Here is a 16,111-nt window from a genome sequence, read left to right on the forward strand (position 1 = left end):
CTTCCATCATTTTCCCCGCTCTCCCTTTCTCCCTTTCTCCCTTTCTTTCTCTTTCTCTCTTGTCACTCCCTCGAGAGACCATGAAATCCTGCGAGCGTTTCCTCGGCTCGCTCGTAACATCCTTGGCGTTCTACAAGGATATCCAGCAACGCCATGTCACACGTAAACTGCGTGACGCTCCGTGAAAATTGCATCGCGCGCTTGGATCAGTAATAGTCGTTATTTAGTCTTCGATAAAATTGAATGTTGCGAAGCTTACGATGATGCTATATCCTCGCCAACGGAGCGCGCGAGCCAATATACTCCAGATAAATTTACACAAATCGCGGTAATATCTTACCATCAGATCTCTCCCGTTTGCGCACGCTGCGGATAAATAATGCAAATCGAATGACGTGCAAATATTTTCTGGGAGATTGCAACAGAATTTTCCAGAAACAAAGCTCCTCGCTTTCATCAATTTCGATTTAAAGAAATTAAGCATATAATGTTATAAAAAGTGATTATTTTAATTCATTTATTTCAATAGTTCAACGAATCAAAAATCAGTTTCAACGGCATAGAAAAGAGAGTACTCTTCTATACATGAACGATAATATAAAAATAGTAAAGTGAAAGAGAAAAAAGTTTGACAAAAACGCATCGCACGTTTTTTGTTAACTTTAAAATAATTGATAAATATTAATATCTGAGTAAATTTCTCTTAGGGGACTTTCACAGAAAAAGTCAAGGAAAAAGTAGTTATTTTAAAAGTGATGCCATCTAACACACTGAATATTTTATACGGTTTTCAATCAGCCACTTAAGACATAACGTAATAATATAATGTATTTTGACATAAAGAGAAACATAAAGAATAAGGATACACGCTGTCTCAAATAGGAAGTAGTTTCCGCGAGTCACTTTTTCTCTTTGTTTCCCTTTCTGTCTTTCCGTCTCTTTCTCCTGCATACTCTTTGCTTCGTACAATTTCGCGGATCGTTTGTCTCGGTTCCAGCAGTGCGACGCTGTTGCATATTTAAGCGAAAAGACGGGCGCGAAAGGAAGAACGTTGACTGTTCTCTTTAAATTCGTAAGAGGCAGGACGAAGGTCCTCACGGCACAAAGGAGGAGGATCGTCGCTCCTCTCGTGTGCGCGCACTTACAGGACGATTTTCTCCCTCGGATAGTCGCGTGCGCTGTTCCGAGGGGACGAAAATTTTTCCTTAGAGGGGCAGGATGCCGTAACGCGACTCCGGGGAATTCCAGGCGAAATTTCGCGAATTATTTATCGACTCGGTGTCGCACGCCGAGAACGGAGACGACGACGACGACGACGGAAGGTGTGAGGTTGCACGTCTCGGATAAACGATCTAGCGAATCGTGCGAGGAAATCGAAGATGACATTCAGTATCATTCGAGCAGCATCCAAAAAAATTCTCTTTTCTTTTCTCTTCTCGCCGCGAATCTTAGAAAGGAACTTTTAATTGGGTAGTATTTCATATAAAAGGAACAAAGTTGTAGAATTTTGGAGATATTCTTGCATCTTTTTCATTTTTACGCTTGAAATACTTTATAATATAAAAAATATTCATAAGAGAACTTTCTTCTAGAAATGAAGGAAATAATTATACGAAAAGAATTGAGCAGAATGTTCTAGTATCTTCTTTTTCTACTCCGTTGCGCTTTCAAGCGCCAACTTTGATTTACTTCGTTGCATTTTCCTGCTCGGTAAAATTATTACCGATGTTCAAGTTCTCGCGAAGGATTTAAGAGCCCGATTCCGCGATGTGGTGAATTTTCGGAGATGGCGGCGGGGTGGATCGAGTAAGTTCGCCGCCGCCATTCGAATGGAATTTTAGAGCAAGGATAATTTGGAATGTCTGCAGCCATTCGTGCGGCCGCGAGCGTCGGTGTGCACTCTCGTCGAAATTATTGTAAATTTACGAGCACCCCGTTGTCACACCTCCCGTTCGACGGCCCGCATCCCGTTCTGCTCGTCGAACCGAACCGATAAATTGCCCACGAATCACCGGCCGCCCGCGCCGTTGGTTTACCAATCCGTAAAAACGTCCGTACAACGAAAATTTTATTGTAAACGGATGACGCGCGCGCGCGCGCGCGCGTGTGTGTGCATGCACACGAACGCATCGTTCACCATCAAGCGAAAATTGCGGCGACTCGTTCACAATGACGAGACCCGCGCTTTAGCCGCGTCCTTATCAAAGATTCAGAATTAATCCGGGCTTGACCAGCGTCGAGATTTGAACGCGAAGGACGTATATTTAACCAGATTTTTGTTTTACATTATTCAGAGAGCGTACTTTAAATTACTTATCATCTTCCTCGTCATAATCTTTAATCATTAAGTACAAAGCATTTTCAAACTATGATAAAAACTCAAAAAGATATTTAAAAAGAAACAGAAAATATTCGTTACAAAATTCTATGATTTGTTTTCTTTCTTCTGTATTTATTGCTCCCAGTTACAGATTGTAAAATAACGTTACATACAAAATAGGTGTAATATAGATACAATTAATCATTGAGTTACTGCTTTATCAGTTTTATCACGTTGCTTTAACAGTTTAACGTAATCGCATTTTTCACGGAGCGGCAATTGTGCAGTAAAAGCTTCTTTAACTCGTATGGAAAAAAAAACGACGGCAAAGAACGAAGGCATGCGAAATTCGATGAGGCGAGGCTGCGGGCGGGAATATTTTTTCCGTTGCTTGCGCAGGACGTTTCGCGCGAGCTGAAATCGTGCACGCAACCGAATCGTGCAGGTAGACAAGTATCATCCGGACCAACGGCGACAATTCATTCGCGGATCGGTTCGCAGTTGCTGCCATTTCGTCTGGAAATCGAAAGAGGGAGGGAATTGCGAACAAATATTTGAATGCTCCTTTGATACTTGCAATATTATTGCGTTAAATATTTTCCAGCTACTCGTTCGTGCAACAAAAAAATTTGTTGAGAACGCGATTACGATAAAAATCGGGCGCGAATCGGCTTTAACAATCGATATTTAAACGTTTAAACATTTTATTCTTCGTTCAAATATCACTGCTTAATACTGTTGCTGTGGTACTGTTGCAATCGTTATTTCGTCTCTCGCTTTATTTGATATTTCACGAAATTTCGTTACATTGTGTTACGGATACCGCGTAAAGGATCCGATCGAGCGGAACGTAAATCCGAAATCGGCGGGACATGATTATTATGTTAGCATTGCGGCATGCGTTACATAGCGCGCGCTATGATATAACATCATTATATCATATTATAGAGATGGCATTTCGCGTTTTGCGATGAATGGAAAATCGAATCTCCGTCAATTAATGTCATCATGCGTATTTTGGGAATTTGAGACTTTGTCCAACGTTGGAAATAATTCGATATCGCCGGCTTTCGTCTCATCGACGGAAATACGATGAAAAATCGCTCGCACGAAAAAATACGACAGAATTTTCTTGTGTTCGACGTTTTTCGCTATTTATATTTAAATATACGTTTCCCAAAATATTATCGTGTATATCTTTCGAATTCTGATTGTCTCTGCTTGCATTATTCTCTGAGTTGTTACGTCCTGCATATATCGTTCACTTTCAATACGCTATTAGATTGTTATCACAATTTTCATTTTTCAAGCTATCGTAAAATTTAAACTGGACCTAAAGTGTCAATCTCGTCTACGCTTCGAAGCTCTGCTTCGTAATTATCCACGACGAATGATCTCCCCGTCTCACAAAAGCCGCGATCGTCGAAAGTTAAAAAGGGGATTTGGCCCTTACTTATACGTAACTCGAACGGATGGCGGAACTTCTCGAGACGAGATGTAGGATACGCGATATAAGACGCACGTACCCATAACGGGGAGTGCTGTCGCGAAAACGAGGGGGGATGGAACTTATCGCTCCTGTCTCGTGCCCGCATTCGTTGGACGGGGGAGGAGGGCTTCGTGTATATTATACTCGGTGACGCGGATATATTCAGCGCTCATCCCGGAACGAGGCACGCGCTCGTATCACCCGGTCTCCGACACAGCTACGTATATTTAACGTCTAATACGACGGCGTCGTGTTACACGAGAATTCACGCGGTATCAGGATGAAGAGGGAGAGGAAAAGAGAGAGAAAGAAAGAGAGTCCTCACCGTACGAATCCCATAGGACGGCAGCCGTAGCACATCCTGGAGGTGGCCGTCGAAATAGGAAATTCCATTTGCGCCGCGAGAGTTTCCGAGATGGAAATAGTTCACGTTCGTTGACAACGTGTTATTTATCGTGGATTATTCGTTGAAAAATATGAATACCTGACTTAGAAAGAATGGCTAAAGATGCTGTTATTAAAGGCACGACTATTTTTTAAAGGAACTTTGAAATATATAATAAGAAGGTATAATAAGGTATAAAAAAGGTGACTGGACTGTCATCTTTCTTGTGGAAAGAGGAAAGAGGTGATAGCTTCTCACTTACTGTCAATTACACTTGATCTGACTTGTTATTCTACTTTGTAGATTTAGAGATTCTTGCAATCTCACTGTCTAATGTTTCCGAATCTTTTAATAATTAATTATACCGAACTGCGAGGAATATATTCTTCTCGTTCGCCATCGCGCGTGATATAATTCGCGCGAAATCGAGGATCCGCGGTAGATTCGGCTGCTGCTATATTTGAAAGCATCTCAGCTTCTCGCAGGCGCTTAAAGCTTAAGACACCGAGATAATCGCATGAATGCGCATTGTCCGCCGCGCGTTACACGGCGATATCTACTGTCTCTCGCGAAGACATATTGCTTCCCGATCCTGCAGCGACGCCTCGCCTCGCCTCGCTGCTGCAGACGCCCGATGCGCCTCGGCACGTACCAGTTTCCGCGGAGAATGCCGAGGAGAAATAGATACGGAGCTCGTTACTCATCTAAAACAAACACGGCGAAACCTCTTCCCTCGTGGTCGCCGCCGCATATCCGCCTTCTCTCGACGTTGTTCGCAACTCGGCTTCGTTCGATCTTATACCGTCGGTCTCGTGGCTCGCGGTTACAATTCTCTGCAAACATCGTCGGAACATCCTTTTCCAGTTCGAACTAATTTCGACAAATAGACCGACTTTCTGTATTTTGTTTGCCATCCATGTTAAGTCTTGTTTAGACTTGCGAAACTTTTTGCTGTACGTGATATTCGATTTTTCATGAAGGGAAATATTTTTTTTCCATGGCATGGAAAAGTATTGTCATTCACTGTTGTATTTATCTTAAGTCAGTCTTAGGTCATAAATATTTGCACCAACTTTTGTGTGAAACACTTTCAAAGATATTTTTATCTTGTAAGTATTTGCATAAGTTAACAAGATTAACAAATACTCCAGGTGGTTTAGCATTTTGGAAGATTGGCTTAAGTTTATTGTGACAAAGCTTAAGTATTCGAGGATCTCTTATACGTGCTACCGAAAAATTCCATCCGAAATAAACGAGAACTCACATTAAACCGCATCGTGAAATTTTCAGTATACTTGCTTCGTATTTTCACTGGTACCTCGAGGGGGTGAAAAAAACGCGCCGTTATCTGGACTTCGTGATTTAAAGCGTGCAAATATTTTGCTTCGCAATCGCACCGATGCTTCCGCTCGAGCGGAATTTTTCTCTCGCACAATGTAAATCCGCGCCGGGGAGAAGCGCAAAGCGGATATCGCGCTATCGTTCTCGAATGTTAGAGAGACAACAGCGAGTTGCATCTCCGATCCGTATGTGTGAGAAAGAACGCAGTTAGAAAGATTAAAAATAGAAGATTAAAAAATTACATGATGTTTTAGATATATTGTATAAATAATAGAAAACCAAACTCTGAAAGAAATAACGATCGTTCAGATATCGAGATATTTGTAATTTACAAACGATTAGAAGTTGAAAGAAATTGCCGATATTTCAGATAATAAAATCACGTTTTTAATTAATATTAAATACTTATGTTTTACGAAAAATTTCAATACAAACTCATTAACAAAATATTCAATGTCAGGAATTACAACACTATAAAGAAGTGTTATTTCCAAATCTTGCTGAGAAAGAATCGCGTTCAAAATCTTCGTAGAATTACCAGCCAAGAATGCACTTGCAATTTTTACGACGTCCTACACGCGACGGGATTCGGACAAAAAGATGAAGAATAAAACGGAAAATCGCAAGAAAGCGATGATAAAGACGGATGGAGAGAAAGGGCGTGGATAGGCGAGACAGGAGAACGATAAAGCACAGGAAAGTACTGACGGGATTGTCGTAGAGAGGAGAAAGAGGAAGAGAGAGAGAGTGAGAATGTGCGGGAGAGGAAATAGGAACGAGGGAAGATAGAGAGAGGACAAGTGTACATCGTAAATTCCCTTTGTCCGACCTTCTCGAGCGGACGACAACCCGCAGCGGGCCGCGGTTGTTTCCTCCTGAGCAACGATCTTCGCGGAAGTGGCGTTGAATGCCAAGACTAAGACAAATTTGTTTATTTGCGACGGGCAACAATGAGAGCGGTTCAGTCTTGCGGGAATTTGACGCAAAGGGAGAGAGCTGCGGAAAGGATCAGACGCGAAGCGATCAATATCTATTATCCGATAATCTTGCGGACGTCTTTAGCGCATTAACATCCAGGAAATTGTTCTAAATTTTTTTCTAAAGTTCCTTCTAGACCCACAGATTGGAGCTCGTAAATTTGTTCTAAGTAATTCGTAATTTGTATTAAATAATTCAAGCGAAATAGAAATGCCTTTCAAGCCCAGGCTCAGGCTGGACTAGACTATCGCGCTGTCAGGGAATATTGTACGTAACGCTAGTTAATGTCATTCAAACTAGAATTACATTACATTGAAAATTCAGGATTCACGTTGTTTCTACGTGCGCGCGACATGGCAGTTCTTTGACTCAGACACTCGATCTCGTTTGCTTATTCAGAGGGAGGAGCTGCATCAGAACGTCACCGCCGGCGTGGTGCTCTCGGACCACTCGCTGGTGCTGCAGAGCATAACTCGAGAGTCTGCCGGAGGGTACACCTGCATGGCTGCGAACGTTGAGGGCCGCGCCAAGTCCAACGTAGTCAATCTCGAGGTTATGTGTAAGTATATTTTACGCGCTCTTACCCGACGATGAGAGAAGGAGAGAAAGAGAGAGAGAGAGAAAGCGGAAACCCTTGTGAAAGCGCCGGTTAATGGCCCCGGTGGCACGGAATTTCCTACCATGTGGAATGCTAGTAGAACTAGCTAGTTTTGCGCCGACAGTTTCTCGTCGCGTTGCTCGGTGATCAGAGTTCAAAGTTGTTTGAAATTCAAAATAAAAAATTTGGAAGCCTAGAGTTAAGATTAGAGATCTGGGGTATGGAGGGAAGAGATTTGGGAAAAAAATGGCGAGAAATAGAATTAAGATATACGCGGCGAAACGCGCGGTCGATGCGATTTAGCGCTCACCTCCCTGCGGCTCTTACCTCGCGGCTGACCACGAGAGCGGCCGCTACTACTTCGCCGATATTTCACGGAATATCCGCGCTGTCCCGCGTAAATCCCCCGTGCTCCGATTTTGCAGTATCGGAAAGTATAAATAAAACGGCCGGTTTTACGTCCGCGGAGGGCCCCCGCGGGGGACAGTTATCGATCCTTCATCCGTGCGGACCGACCTCCCCGCAGCCGCGTTGTAATATATAACGTTTATGCAAAGAAATCGCGCGAAGCCGGATCTCTTATCCGACGCATGTTTCACTGCCGCTGCGCGCGACGGCGCCGCAATATTTTTTGGAAAATTTAGCGCATACACCCGCCCGAAATGCGGCATATGTAGGTTCGTAGCAGCAAATGTTGCCACAAGTTGTAACTTCTTACCGGCGCTCTCACCTGGCGCGCGTCGATTTAAAAGCTCGGCGAAAAAGCCTGGAAATTTGAAATACACCGTGGGCCATTTATCTTAACGATATACGTGCATATATAGGTAGTTTTTGTTCCGAAACGCTAATGGAGATACATACGTCGGTTCAGTGAACTGGTACGTTTCAGCGACCGTATATTTCACACACATGGTATAATTATTAATTAAATTGTCTAATAAATTGTGGACCCACTTGCACTATGCGGTAACTTACCTCGCGTGTATTTTGGTCAACCGAACATGCATAGCTCGTATCATACCGTGTATTACGCTAAATTCAATACGCTACAAACAACCGTTATCCTTGAATATACATTATGTATAATGAGTATTATATTTATTAGTTATTAATGTCCATATGCTCGTGTAACAATATTCCATTATCGTAATAATTTAGAAATGCATTCTATTAAGAAAATTTACTTATAAATTAGATCGTGGTTAATTTAATGGTCTTCTAATTTTCCAGCCATTAAAATTAATAATAGCAAAATAAAAAGATTTAAAAATCTAATGCAAAAGTTCGCGACGTATGTCCATGTTATTTTAAACTTTTATAGCATCACGATCCATTATGTCTTTCTGAAGACAGTGACAGTACGCTCTTAGCTGCATTTTACTTTCAGAATTCTCTGGTGTTTACACTTATCTCATTATATAAGTTTTACACTTTTCCTTTCTTGTCATTTGCTACGTATACCTCGATTATATTGTTCTCGTGGATTCCTGTCCGGAATACGTAGTAAGGTGCCAAAATCCATACGTTATGCCGCAGTCGCGCCCGTTTGCAAGTACGTGCTGAACTCGGGCGGAGGTTGGAGGCACCAAAACGCCACCCCGCCGCCGTTCAACGTGCCCGAGGAGGTGCACGGCGCTCTCAAGCACGAGACCATAAGTTTAGTTTGCGAGGTCGAGGCCAGCCCCACCAATGTGACCTTCCATTGGACCTTCAACAGCAGCGGCGACCTCAGCGACGTTCCGTCCACCACCTACACCAACGAGGGCACAACCAGCAGGCTTAATTACACCCCGGTAACCGATACGGATTACGGGGTCCTGGGTTGCTGGGCCAGCAACTCCGTCGGCTCCTCCAAGCAACCCTGCCTCTATCAAGTCATCGCCGCAGGTTCGTATACGAGTTTAGCCCGCTACCCCCTTTTTTGTCTTAATTGCTAGCCCCTAAAAAACGTTTACAACCTTCCACGTGCGGATAATGCGTGGAACGCATATAAATTGTAAGCACAAAGAATTGCTTAGTTTACAGATTACAGAATGTGATATCTTTTATACATCTTTCAAACATTTTGATAAATATTCTGTTAATAATTTGATTATAAAAAGTGATATTATTAAATAGACGTCACTGGTCAGTATAAATTGTATTTATTTTTGCTTCTCGCTAAACTCAATTTTTATGTCAGAACTGATTTGTTTCAATCTATGACTGTTTGTTCAATTCAAAATACTATTAAATAGAGAGGTATGTAAAAAAAACAGAGCAAATTTACAAAATCCATAAACTATCGATTTCCAGCGCACAACAAATATTCAACAACGCAGGTTCAGTTTTTGCTGGAAAATTGTTTATTGGTTTAAATACCTTCTTGTAATGATTATGGAAACGTATATTTTTCACAACGTAAAAATATTAGCCTCTTAACAGACTTATTTATGAATTCTACTGAACATAAAAATGCAGAATTTATAATATATATAGAAGTTTAAAAGATCTTCTCATTCTGGAACGTTCAAGTTCCTTACATTTATCACATTTTTATAAATTGGAAAATAAATGAAATAGAGAAATCCCCATGTGCGTTGCATGCATAAACTTTTCATTCGCCGGTTTGAAACTGCTCATTTTTCAGAGAATAATTTTTAATTATTATCCGCGTTCGTGAAAGTTGAATAACACAGATCGTGTATTTTTCATATTTTGTGCGTCGCGAAAAAGCTGTTTAAAGCTAAAGCATAAAGCAGCATGTTTAACGTATTTAACTATTTATAAAACGGACGAGGCAGGCTCCCCAGAGTGCGACAATATTATCTATTCGAGATACGTGGCCCGCCTGATTGCTATTTATTATCAATTGTTATATCGTTTCATATTCACCGGACGGCGTTATTATTATGCGTACAAATGTTAATCCATAATTAGCGGGGACGTAACTATATTATTGCATCTGAATAATTTAACAGTTTATAGCGCTATAATTAAAGCCATCTTTTAATTAATTTTGCAATTAAGTAACATAATACCCGCAGAGCCATATTATAAGCCTACCACAATAACTTACGCATCGCGCAGGCACATAATATTTGCAAATCAGTCTTTCCAGCTTATTGAAATTCAACATATATTATTGAGCCTACATTTGCAAATATACAGATTACTCCAAGTTTATTGCAACGATTCCGAAACGCAAAATTTTCAGCTAGCTCGAAGTCAACTCTTTTCTTTTTTTAAATAGGCATTCCGTCGAGCGTCATATTTTTCTCAATCCGTATTATTATAAGAACTCCTTATGCGACATGGATTAATACAATTCTAACGAACGGATTAAAAATTGTAATGCTAAACATGTACGCCTTTCCACTCGCGCCACGATTTGCGCGAAGACCGCAGAATCCGGGGATCACAGGAGACGGAGAACGGTCGAGGGAATTAAGAAGAGGACAGGAAGGAGGAAAAAGAGAAAAGAAAGAGAAAAATGCGACGTTGCACAACGAGAGACGCCACGCTGAAATTCGCCCGCGCGTTTTTTTGCGGGAATTTAATGAAAACCGTAATTGAATATGTTCATTACGAGGTATAACGCCTGTCGCGCCGCCGACCGTCGTGCCGGTTCCCGGATCCTCGGCGTAGACCAGGAAAAGTCCTGTCCGTTCCGTGGCCCGTAAAAGTTCCTCGCGTTCCCGACGTCGCGTCGGACGGACGGACGGACAACCAGATCGATTTGGTCCACGGGATGCAGCCCGGAAGCGTCGCGGACTATACTTTCTCCGTTTCGCCCCGCCCGGTAATTGGACGCGTAATTTATTTCACGCGCCGACCCGATGCGCACCTTACGTAGTTACCGGAACGGCAGTTTTCTCACGCGCAACATCCCCCGCGTCACGTTGTTTGACTATCGCGCCAATATTAGTTGACAATTTCGCGATACACCGCTCAAATAAATATTATCGGTATTTACAGTATTTTGTGTAAACGAGTGTTGGCCGATATAGATATATTAATTACATCCAGAGTATCCAGAAACTCTCCAGCCTCGATTTGAATAGTCTGTCTTCGACATTAGAAAATTTACAGATGGAATTTTTGTTATTTCTGATTGTTTTCTTCTTTGCACGTTTAAAACCAAATATTTCAGATAATCTTGTTGCTTTTAATTATTATTTTGTGACTGAATAAACCTGGTCTTATAGAAAGACGATTTACTAGATCTGAATGAAAATGTCAATAGAAACGGAAAATTGCATTGAAATTATTTTCTGCCGTTTCACTAGACTCTCTTCTTTATCGATATCAGAGGAGCGATAGCTCGCTAACATCTTTCGTCCGATGCGAGCAGCAGCGTAATTTTCAGTGACGCGAGTATTCGAGGGGAACGATAACGCGAGATGGTAAACGCGCAAGTGCCATTATTTCTCGATACATCTTCTCTCGTAAGCCGGTCTTGAAAAGATCGTAAACAAGAAGCGCAAGGATGCCAAGATACCGCAATGTAGCGTGTAATCTCTGCGTTGAGACGGCCGCGAACAAGCGGAGTGATAAGGTCGACCTCGATTCGTCGCGAGAGTGCTCTCGGCTGTAGCAGTCATAAATTTATTGTAAATACAGAGATGTCCTAGAACCGTCGTCGCTCCTCATGCCTTCTATTCTTAGGGTGGAAAAATTTCAAAGGAGCCGAAGAAAAATTCGTGGACGTAAACAACGGTGATAGGGTTCCGAGAGCACTCTAAATATGAACTGAACATAAATTCCGACTTAATGAACAGAATGTAATATCGCGGCTATGACATCGCGCTAGACGATTGCCAAAATGTGAAACCTCAATATTTTTTCGGGCAACGACTTTTAATAAAGTCGCGCGTGAGTCGCGACTGCTCTTAATTGAACTAGTTATTTTCTTGCATTTTTTAATAAGAAATATTAAGTCCGTCTAAGAAAACGTGCATAGGTATGTATATGTAATATATAATAATCAAACACCTAACCTTTAATCAATTTAATTAATAAAAATTTCAAAGTAAATAGATAAAATTATATTTTTTTAAGAGAATATTATTTTAACCGGAATTTAATTTAGATTACCTACAATAATAGAGGGAGTTATGATGTTAAAAAAATTAAATATAGTCATAGGTAACATTATATGAAATGTCTGCCAAAAAAATAATTGGCTGCGAATTTTGTCGAAAAAATACGCGGTTGGAGGTAGGTGGGTCAGCGTACTGTAAAAGCCCGTATTAAATTTTCTCTAAATTTAACGTAATTTTATATTTAAGGAAAACGAGAGATAATTATGAATTACCGTTTTTCTCCCTCGAGAACGGAACGGCGCGGCGGCCTCTTGTACGCGATATGAGCACGGATAATAAAGCAGATGACAAAAAACAAGCGCTTTAACCGGTGCTTTAATCCACAGCCGCCGTCTGTGAGCAACGACGGTGCTATTAGCCTTCTTCTTCCCCTCCGGACCATTTTCTTCCGTTTTGCACTTTCCGGGAGATTAGCGATGGCAAAAGCAATTGCGCAATGCGCAACGGAAACAAATGCAGCGAAACCGTGCAATAATGGCAAGAACACGCGTCGACACTGCAGCGCACCACGATGATTTTTCGTGTTGCACTTCGCAACAGCGCGCGACGTCTATCGAACGCGACGCTTTTTGAGAATTCGCGAGAGAAAAATCGGTTATTTTAACACTATCTCCAGTTCTATTTCCGAGAAAATGGGAAAACCTCGGTTGCACTGGTCTTTTCTTATCTTGAGTGAAAATGAATCTTTATATATACTCACGTTTCTTTTATTAATACCGTAAATTTTGCGGCTAACTAAAAATTATGATCGAGAATATAGTAAACCAAATTTATTTTTATATATTATAATGATTCCGGTTATCAATAACTAAGTAAAATTAACTAACGTATATAAAACCGTATAATACTCTTATGGAAAGAACGCGCAAAAAATGGAATAATATAAGGTATCATTAAAGTGAATGTTCTTGTAGAAAGAGATTCTTTAATAAAATTTCTTTTTTGACAAGTTAATATTATCCGATTATTAATAAATAATTCTAATATCCTCGGGAATGAGAAGAAGACCGTAAAAGGGTGCATTAATGGCGGTCGGTAGACTCTTTTGGTCGCGTTTATATCGCGTCGGGTTTTCGGTTAATGCACCACCGCGCACAGTCGATAATACACATAATTTTATTGCCCTGAAAACGAACTAGTGTCGCGGCGTAATTTCCAGCGGGCAATAAAACGAAATTTGCGCGCCATGCAACGATCTCTCTAATTTCTTTCTCATATCACCAGAATTTCGATTTTTGTAAAGTTATTTAACGCTCTTGTCGTAAAAAGAAAATAGAGAAAGGGGAAAAGATTAACATGCGACATAAAATAAAAATTAAAATAAAGCTTAAATAAATAGAGGTGCACGAAACTGTATGAAATACATAACGAAACATTATTAGTCGCATGTGCTAAGAAAATAATAACAATTACGTTAAACAAAAGAATAAATTGTGCTAAATGATATTTGGACACAATAAGTACGATATGTAAATACTGTTATGTTTTTATGTGCATAACAACGCGATGCGTTTTTACTAGATTATTACCAATAGTCGATTTAACAAATATTGTATTACAAAATAATTCTATCAATTTTTTAGAAACACGCGAAAAAATATTGGTGACGTTTTCCCAGAATTTAATTGTCGCTTTAAATTTTTAAAAATATGATATTTGTTATTGATATAAATAAAAAAAACGAAAAAAATTATAAAAATTTTTTTTATATTCGTGCGAGATGCATAATTCGTCACATTTTGTCACGAGAAATAAATTTCTGTCAATATTTTTATATTTTGCAAACGTATATCAAAATTAAAAGAAAAGTTTTTAATTCTGAATATTAATAATAATAATAATATTTAATCAAATAATATTTAATAACTTCATAATTATATTTAATAAAGTTATAATTAGTAATAGTATTATTAATTATAATTTTAAAAAAATGATTGATGAAAGTGAAGTAATTTCAGCTTTTATTTTCTTATACTCGCATGTCATTTCGTTGAAGCAATCATCTTTTCTTTCCTCTCTTTCATACGTACTTGTCCAAAGCAGATATAAAAGATAGAATGCGAGAGACAAGATGAGAAGGATCTTGTTTGAAAAATAAACACGTATTTTTCCTTTGAAGGCATCCTCGCGATCTCCCTCGCTAATCAGGGATCGTGCGTTCCCTCTCTCGCTCTCACGATCTCCAAAGTCACATTTTGTTCGCAGGCAGACCTTACCCGTTGCAGAACTGCACGACTTACAACATGAACGGTTCCTGGGTGAGGATATCCTGCGTCGAGGGATACGACGGCGGTCTGCCGCAGAAATTCGTCGCCATCGTGGGCAAACGGCGGCTGGAGTCATCTCATCCTTTCTGGGAGTTTCAAATGCTCAAGCCGGCGAAAGTCGCCCTTTACGCGGTAAACGCGAAAGGCTCGAGTGAACCGTACGCCATAGAGGTCGTCTTGAAAGGGGTAGCCAAATTCACCGGTAAGTTTTCGTCAAGTGCAATCAGGACACTCACCGAAGTAACGGTGAGATAACTTACTTAGAGTGCTTTGCCGTGACGATCTTAGAATGTTTGGCAGTTGACGATGCAATCCGAAAATAACCGACCACTTGTCGTGGAATAAGATCTGACGTTCCTAGTATCGGCAGTAAGTTTTATTTTAGCCGGTTATCTTAGATTTAAAATTAGACAAACTAGAAAAGCTAGTTGAATAATTTAATGTTAAAATATATTATTCAAAACACGTGTTTCATAAATTGTAATCACACATTTCCTTTGCACGGCGAAACGTTAAAGTAAAACGTAAATTCTCTCCTATATGCATGGTTTTGCACAGTTCATACGGTTGGCACGGTAAAAAAAGATTTCATAAATTATACATAAAAATCTATGGAAAACAACTCTGGAGAAAATTCCGAGAAGCTCTCCTTAATCCTTTCAATCGCGATGCAAATAATCCTGAGTGCATAGAATCGATATCCCGAACCCGCACTGGAGCCAAAGCTTTTTTCCTCGTTTCATCGGGCGCTCTTTATTCCGTTTTCGAACCCCGGCGAGGCTGACGTTCGCGTCAAATCGCAGCTTATCGATCGGCCAGCCGGCCGTGCGCCTGTTATTCGAACTTGGGCAAAAATACGATGGTGGTAAAAATAGCGCATATTGCGCAGGGAATCCGCACTCTAGCGACTCCCGTGTATAAACTTCCGCATTGTTAAAAAAAGAGGTGCTCGATAAAAAAGTGTGTACTGTAGAAATTACAGTGATGAAGGGTTCCGCTTTGTTTAACTACAAAAGATCCCGGACGAACGTGGTTTAATAAAAATGGTGCGCTCGCAAATTCTGAATGTCCGCGAACCCCACTTTTTTCCTTCAAAGGAAGAAGGTGCAAAAAATGTAATTACTGGAGAATTGGTTAACAAGAATTTACTTTATACATTCATACATTTTTAAACGTACATGCATCTCAATAAATAAATTATACAAAAATGAAACAAAAATTGGACCGAAAGAATCATACGTATTAAAGAATTATACTAAAATTGAACGTAATGATAACAAATCGCAGTACAATGTTTTCATCTGGATATATGTTACAAAAATGTACCGTAATACCGCGACGAGTTATTCGTACAGAAATTCCCAGCGATAACGCGCTGATAATTTACGTTCGACTCACTTTCGTCTTGTTCCCGTTCGCGTATTTGAAGAACAAGCGCATCAAGTTTCGCCCTTCAATTTAGATGACCGTGACGTTATCTCGACCGGAAACGCTGGCGGCGACATGCAAATGATCCCTGTTGAACAGTTCGCCGCGCGCGCTAGGTCAACCCTGGTCTAGCTCGTTGCCGGTTTCGCTGAAACACGCGCGGTCGACCCTCGCGTAAAATTTATGAGCGTCAAAATTTATGAGCCATTATTATGCATTCT

The 16,111-nt window shown here is 40.5% G+C and overlaps 1 protein-coding gene and 1 long non-coding RNA gene across 3 annotated transcripts in view; one reads left to right on the top strand and one right to left on the bottom strand.

The window, feature by feature from the left end:
• Positions 1 to 16,111, top strand: part of LOC139767830 (nephrin) — a 192,874-nt gene that overhangs the window by 170,119 nt on the left and 6,644 nt on the right. For both annotated transcript variants that reach the window (XM_071697488.1, XM_071697489.1), the window contains 3 exons: positions 6,913 to 7,072; positions 8,648 to 8,998; positions 14,401 to 14,664. In XM_071697488.1, coding sequence (XP_071553589.1) covers positions 6,913 to 7,072; positions 8,648 to 8,998; positions 14,401 to 14,664 — 775 coding nt within the window. The remainder of the gene's footprint in view (positions 1 to 6,912; positions 7,073 to 8,647; positions 8,999 to 14,400; positions 14,665 to 16,111) is intronic.
• The window catches only part of LOC139767832 (uncharacterized), a 172,503-nt gene that overhangs the window by 140,889 nt on the left and 15,503 nt on the right, over positions 1 to 16,111 (bottom strand). The window lies entirely within an intron of this gene.

The sequence above is a fragment of the Temnothorax nylanderi genome, unplaced genomic scaffold (assembly GCF_030848795.1).
Source record: "Temnothorax nylanderi isolate EJ_2023f unplaced genomic scaffold, tnyl_v1.0 TNYL_tig0012_pilon, whole genome shotgun sequence".
In the NCBI taxonomy this organism is placed as follows: domain Eukaryota; kingdom Metazoa; phylum Arthropoda; class Insecta; order Hymenoptera; family Formicidae; genus Temnothorax; species Temnothorax nylanderi.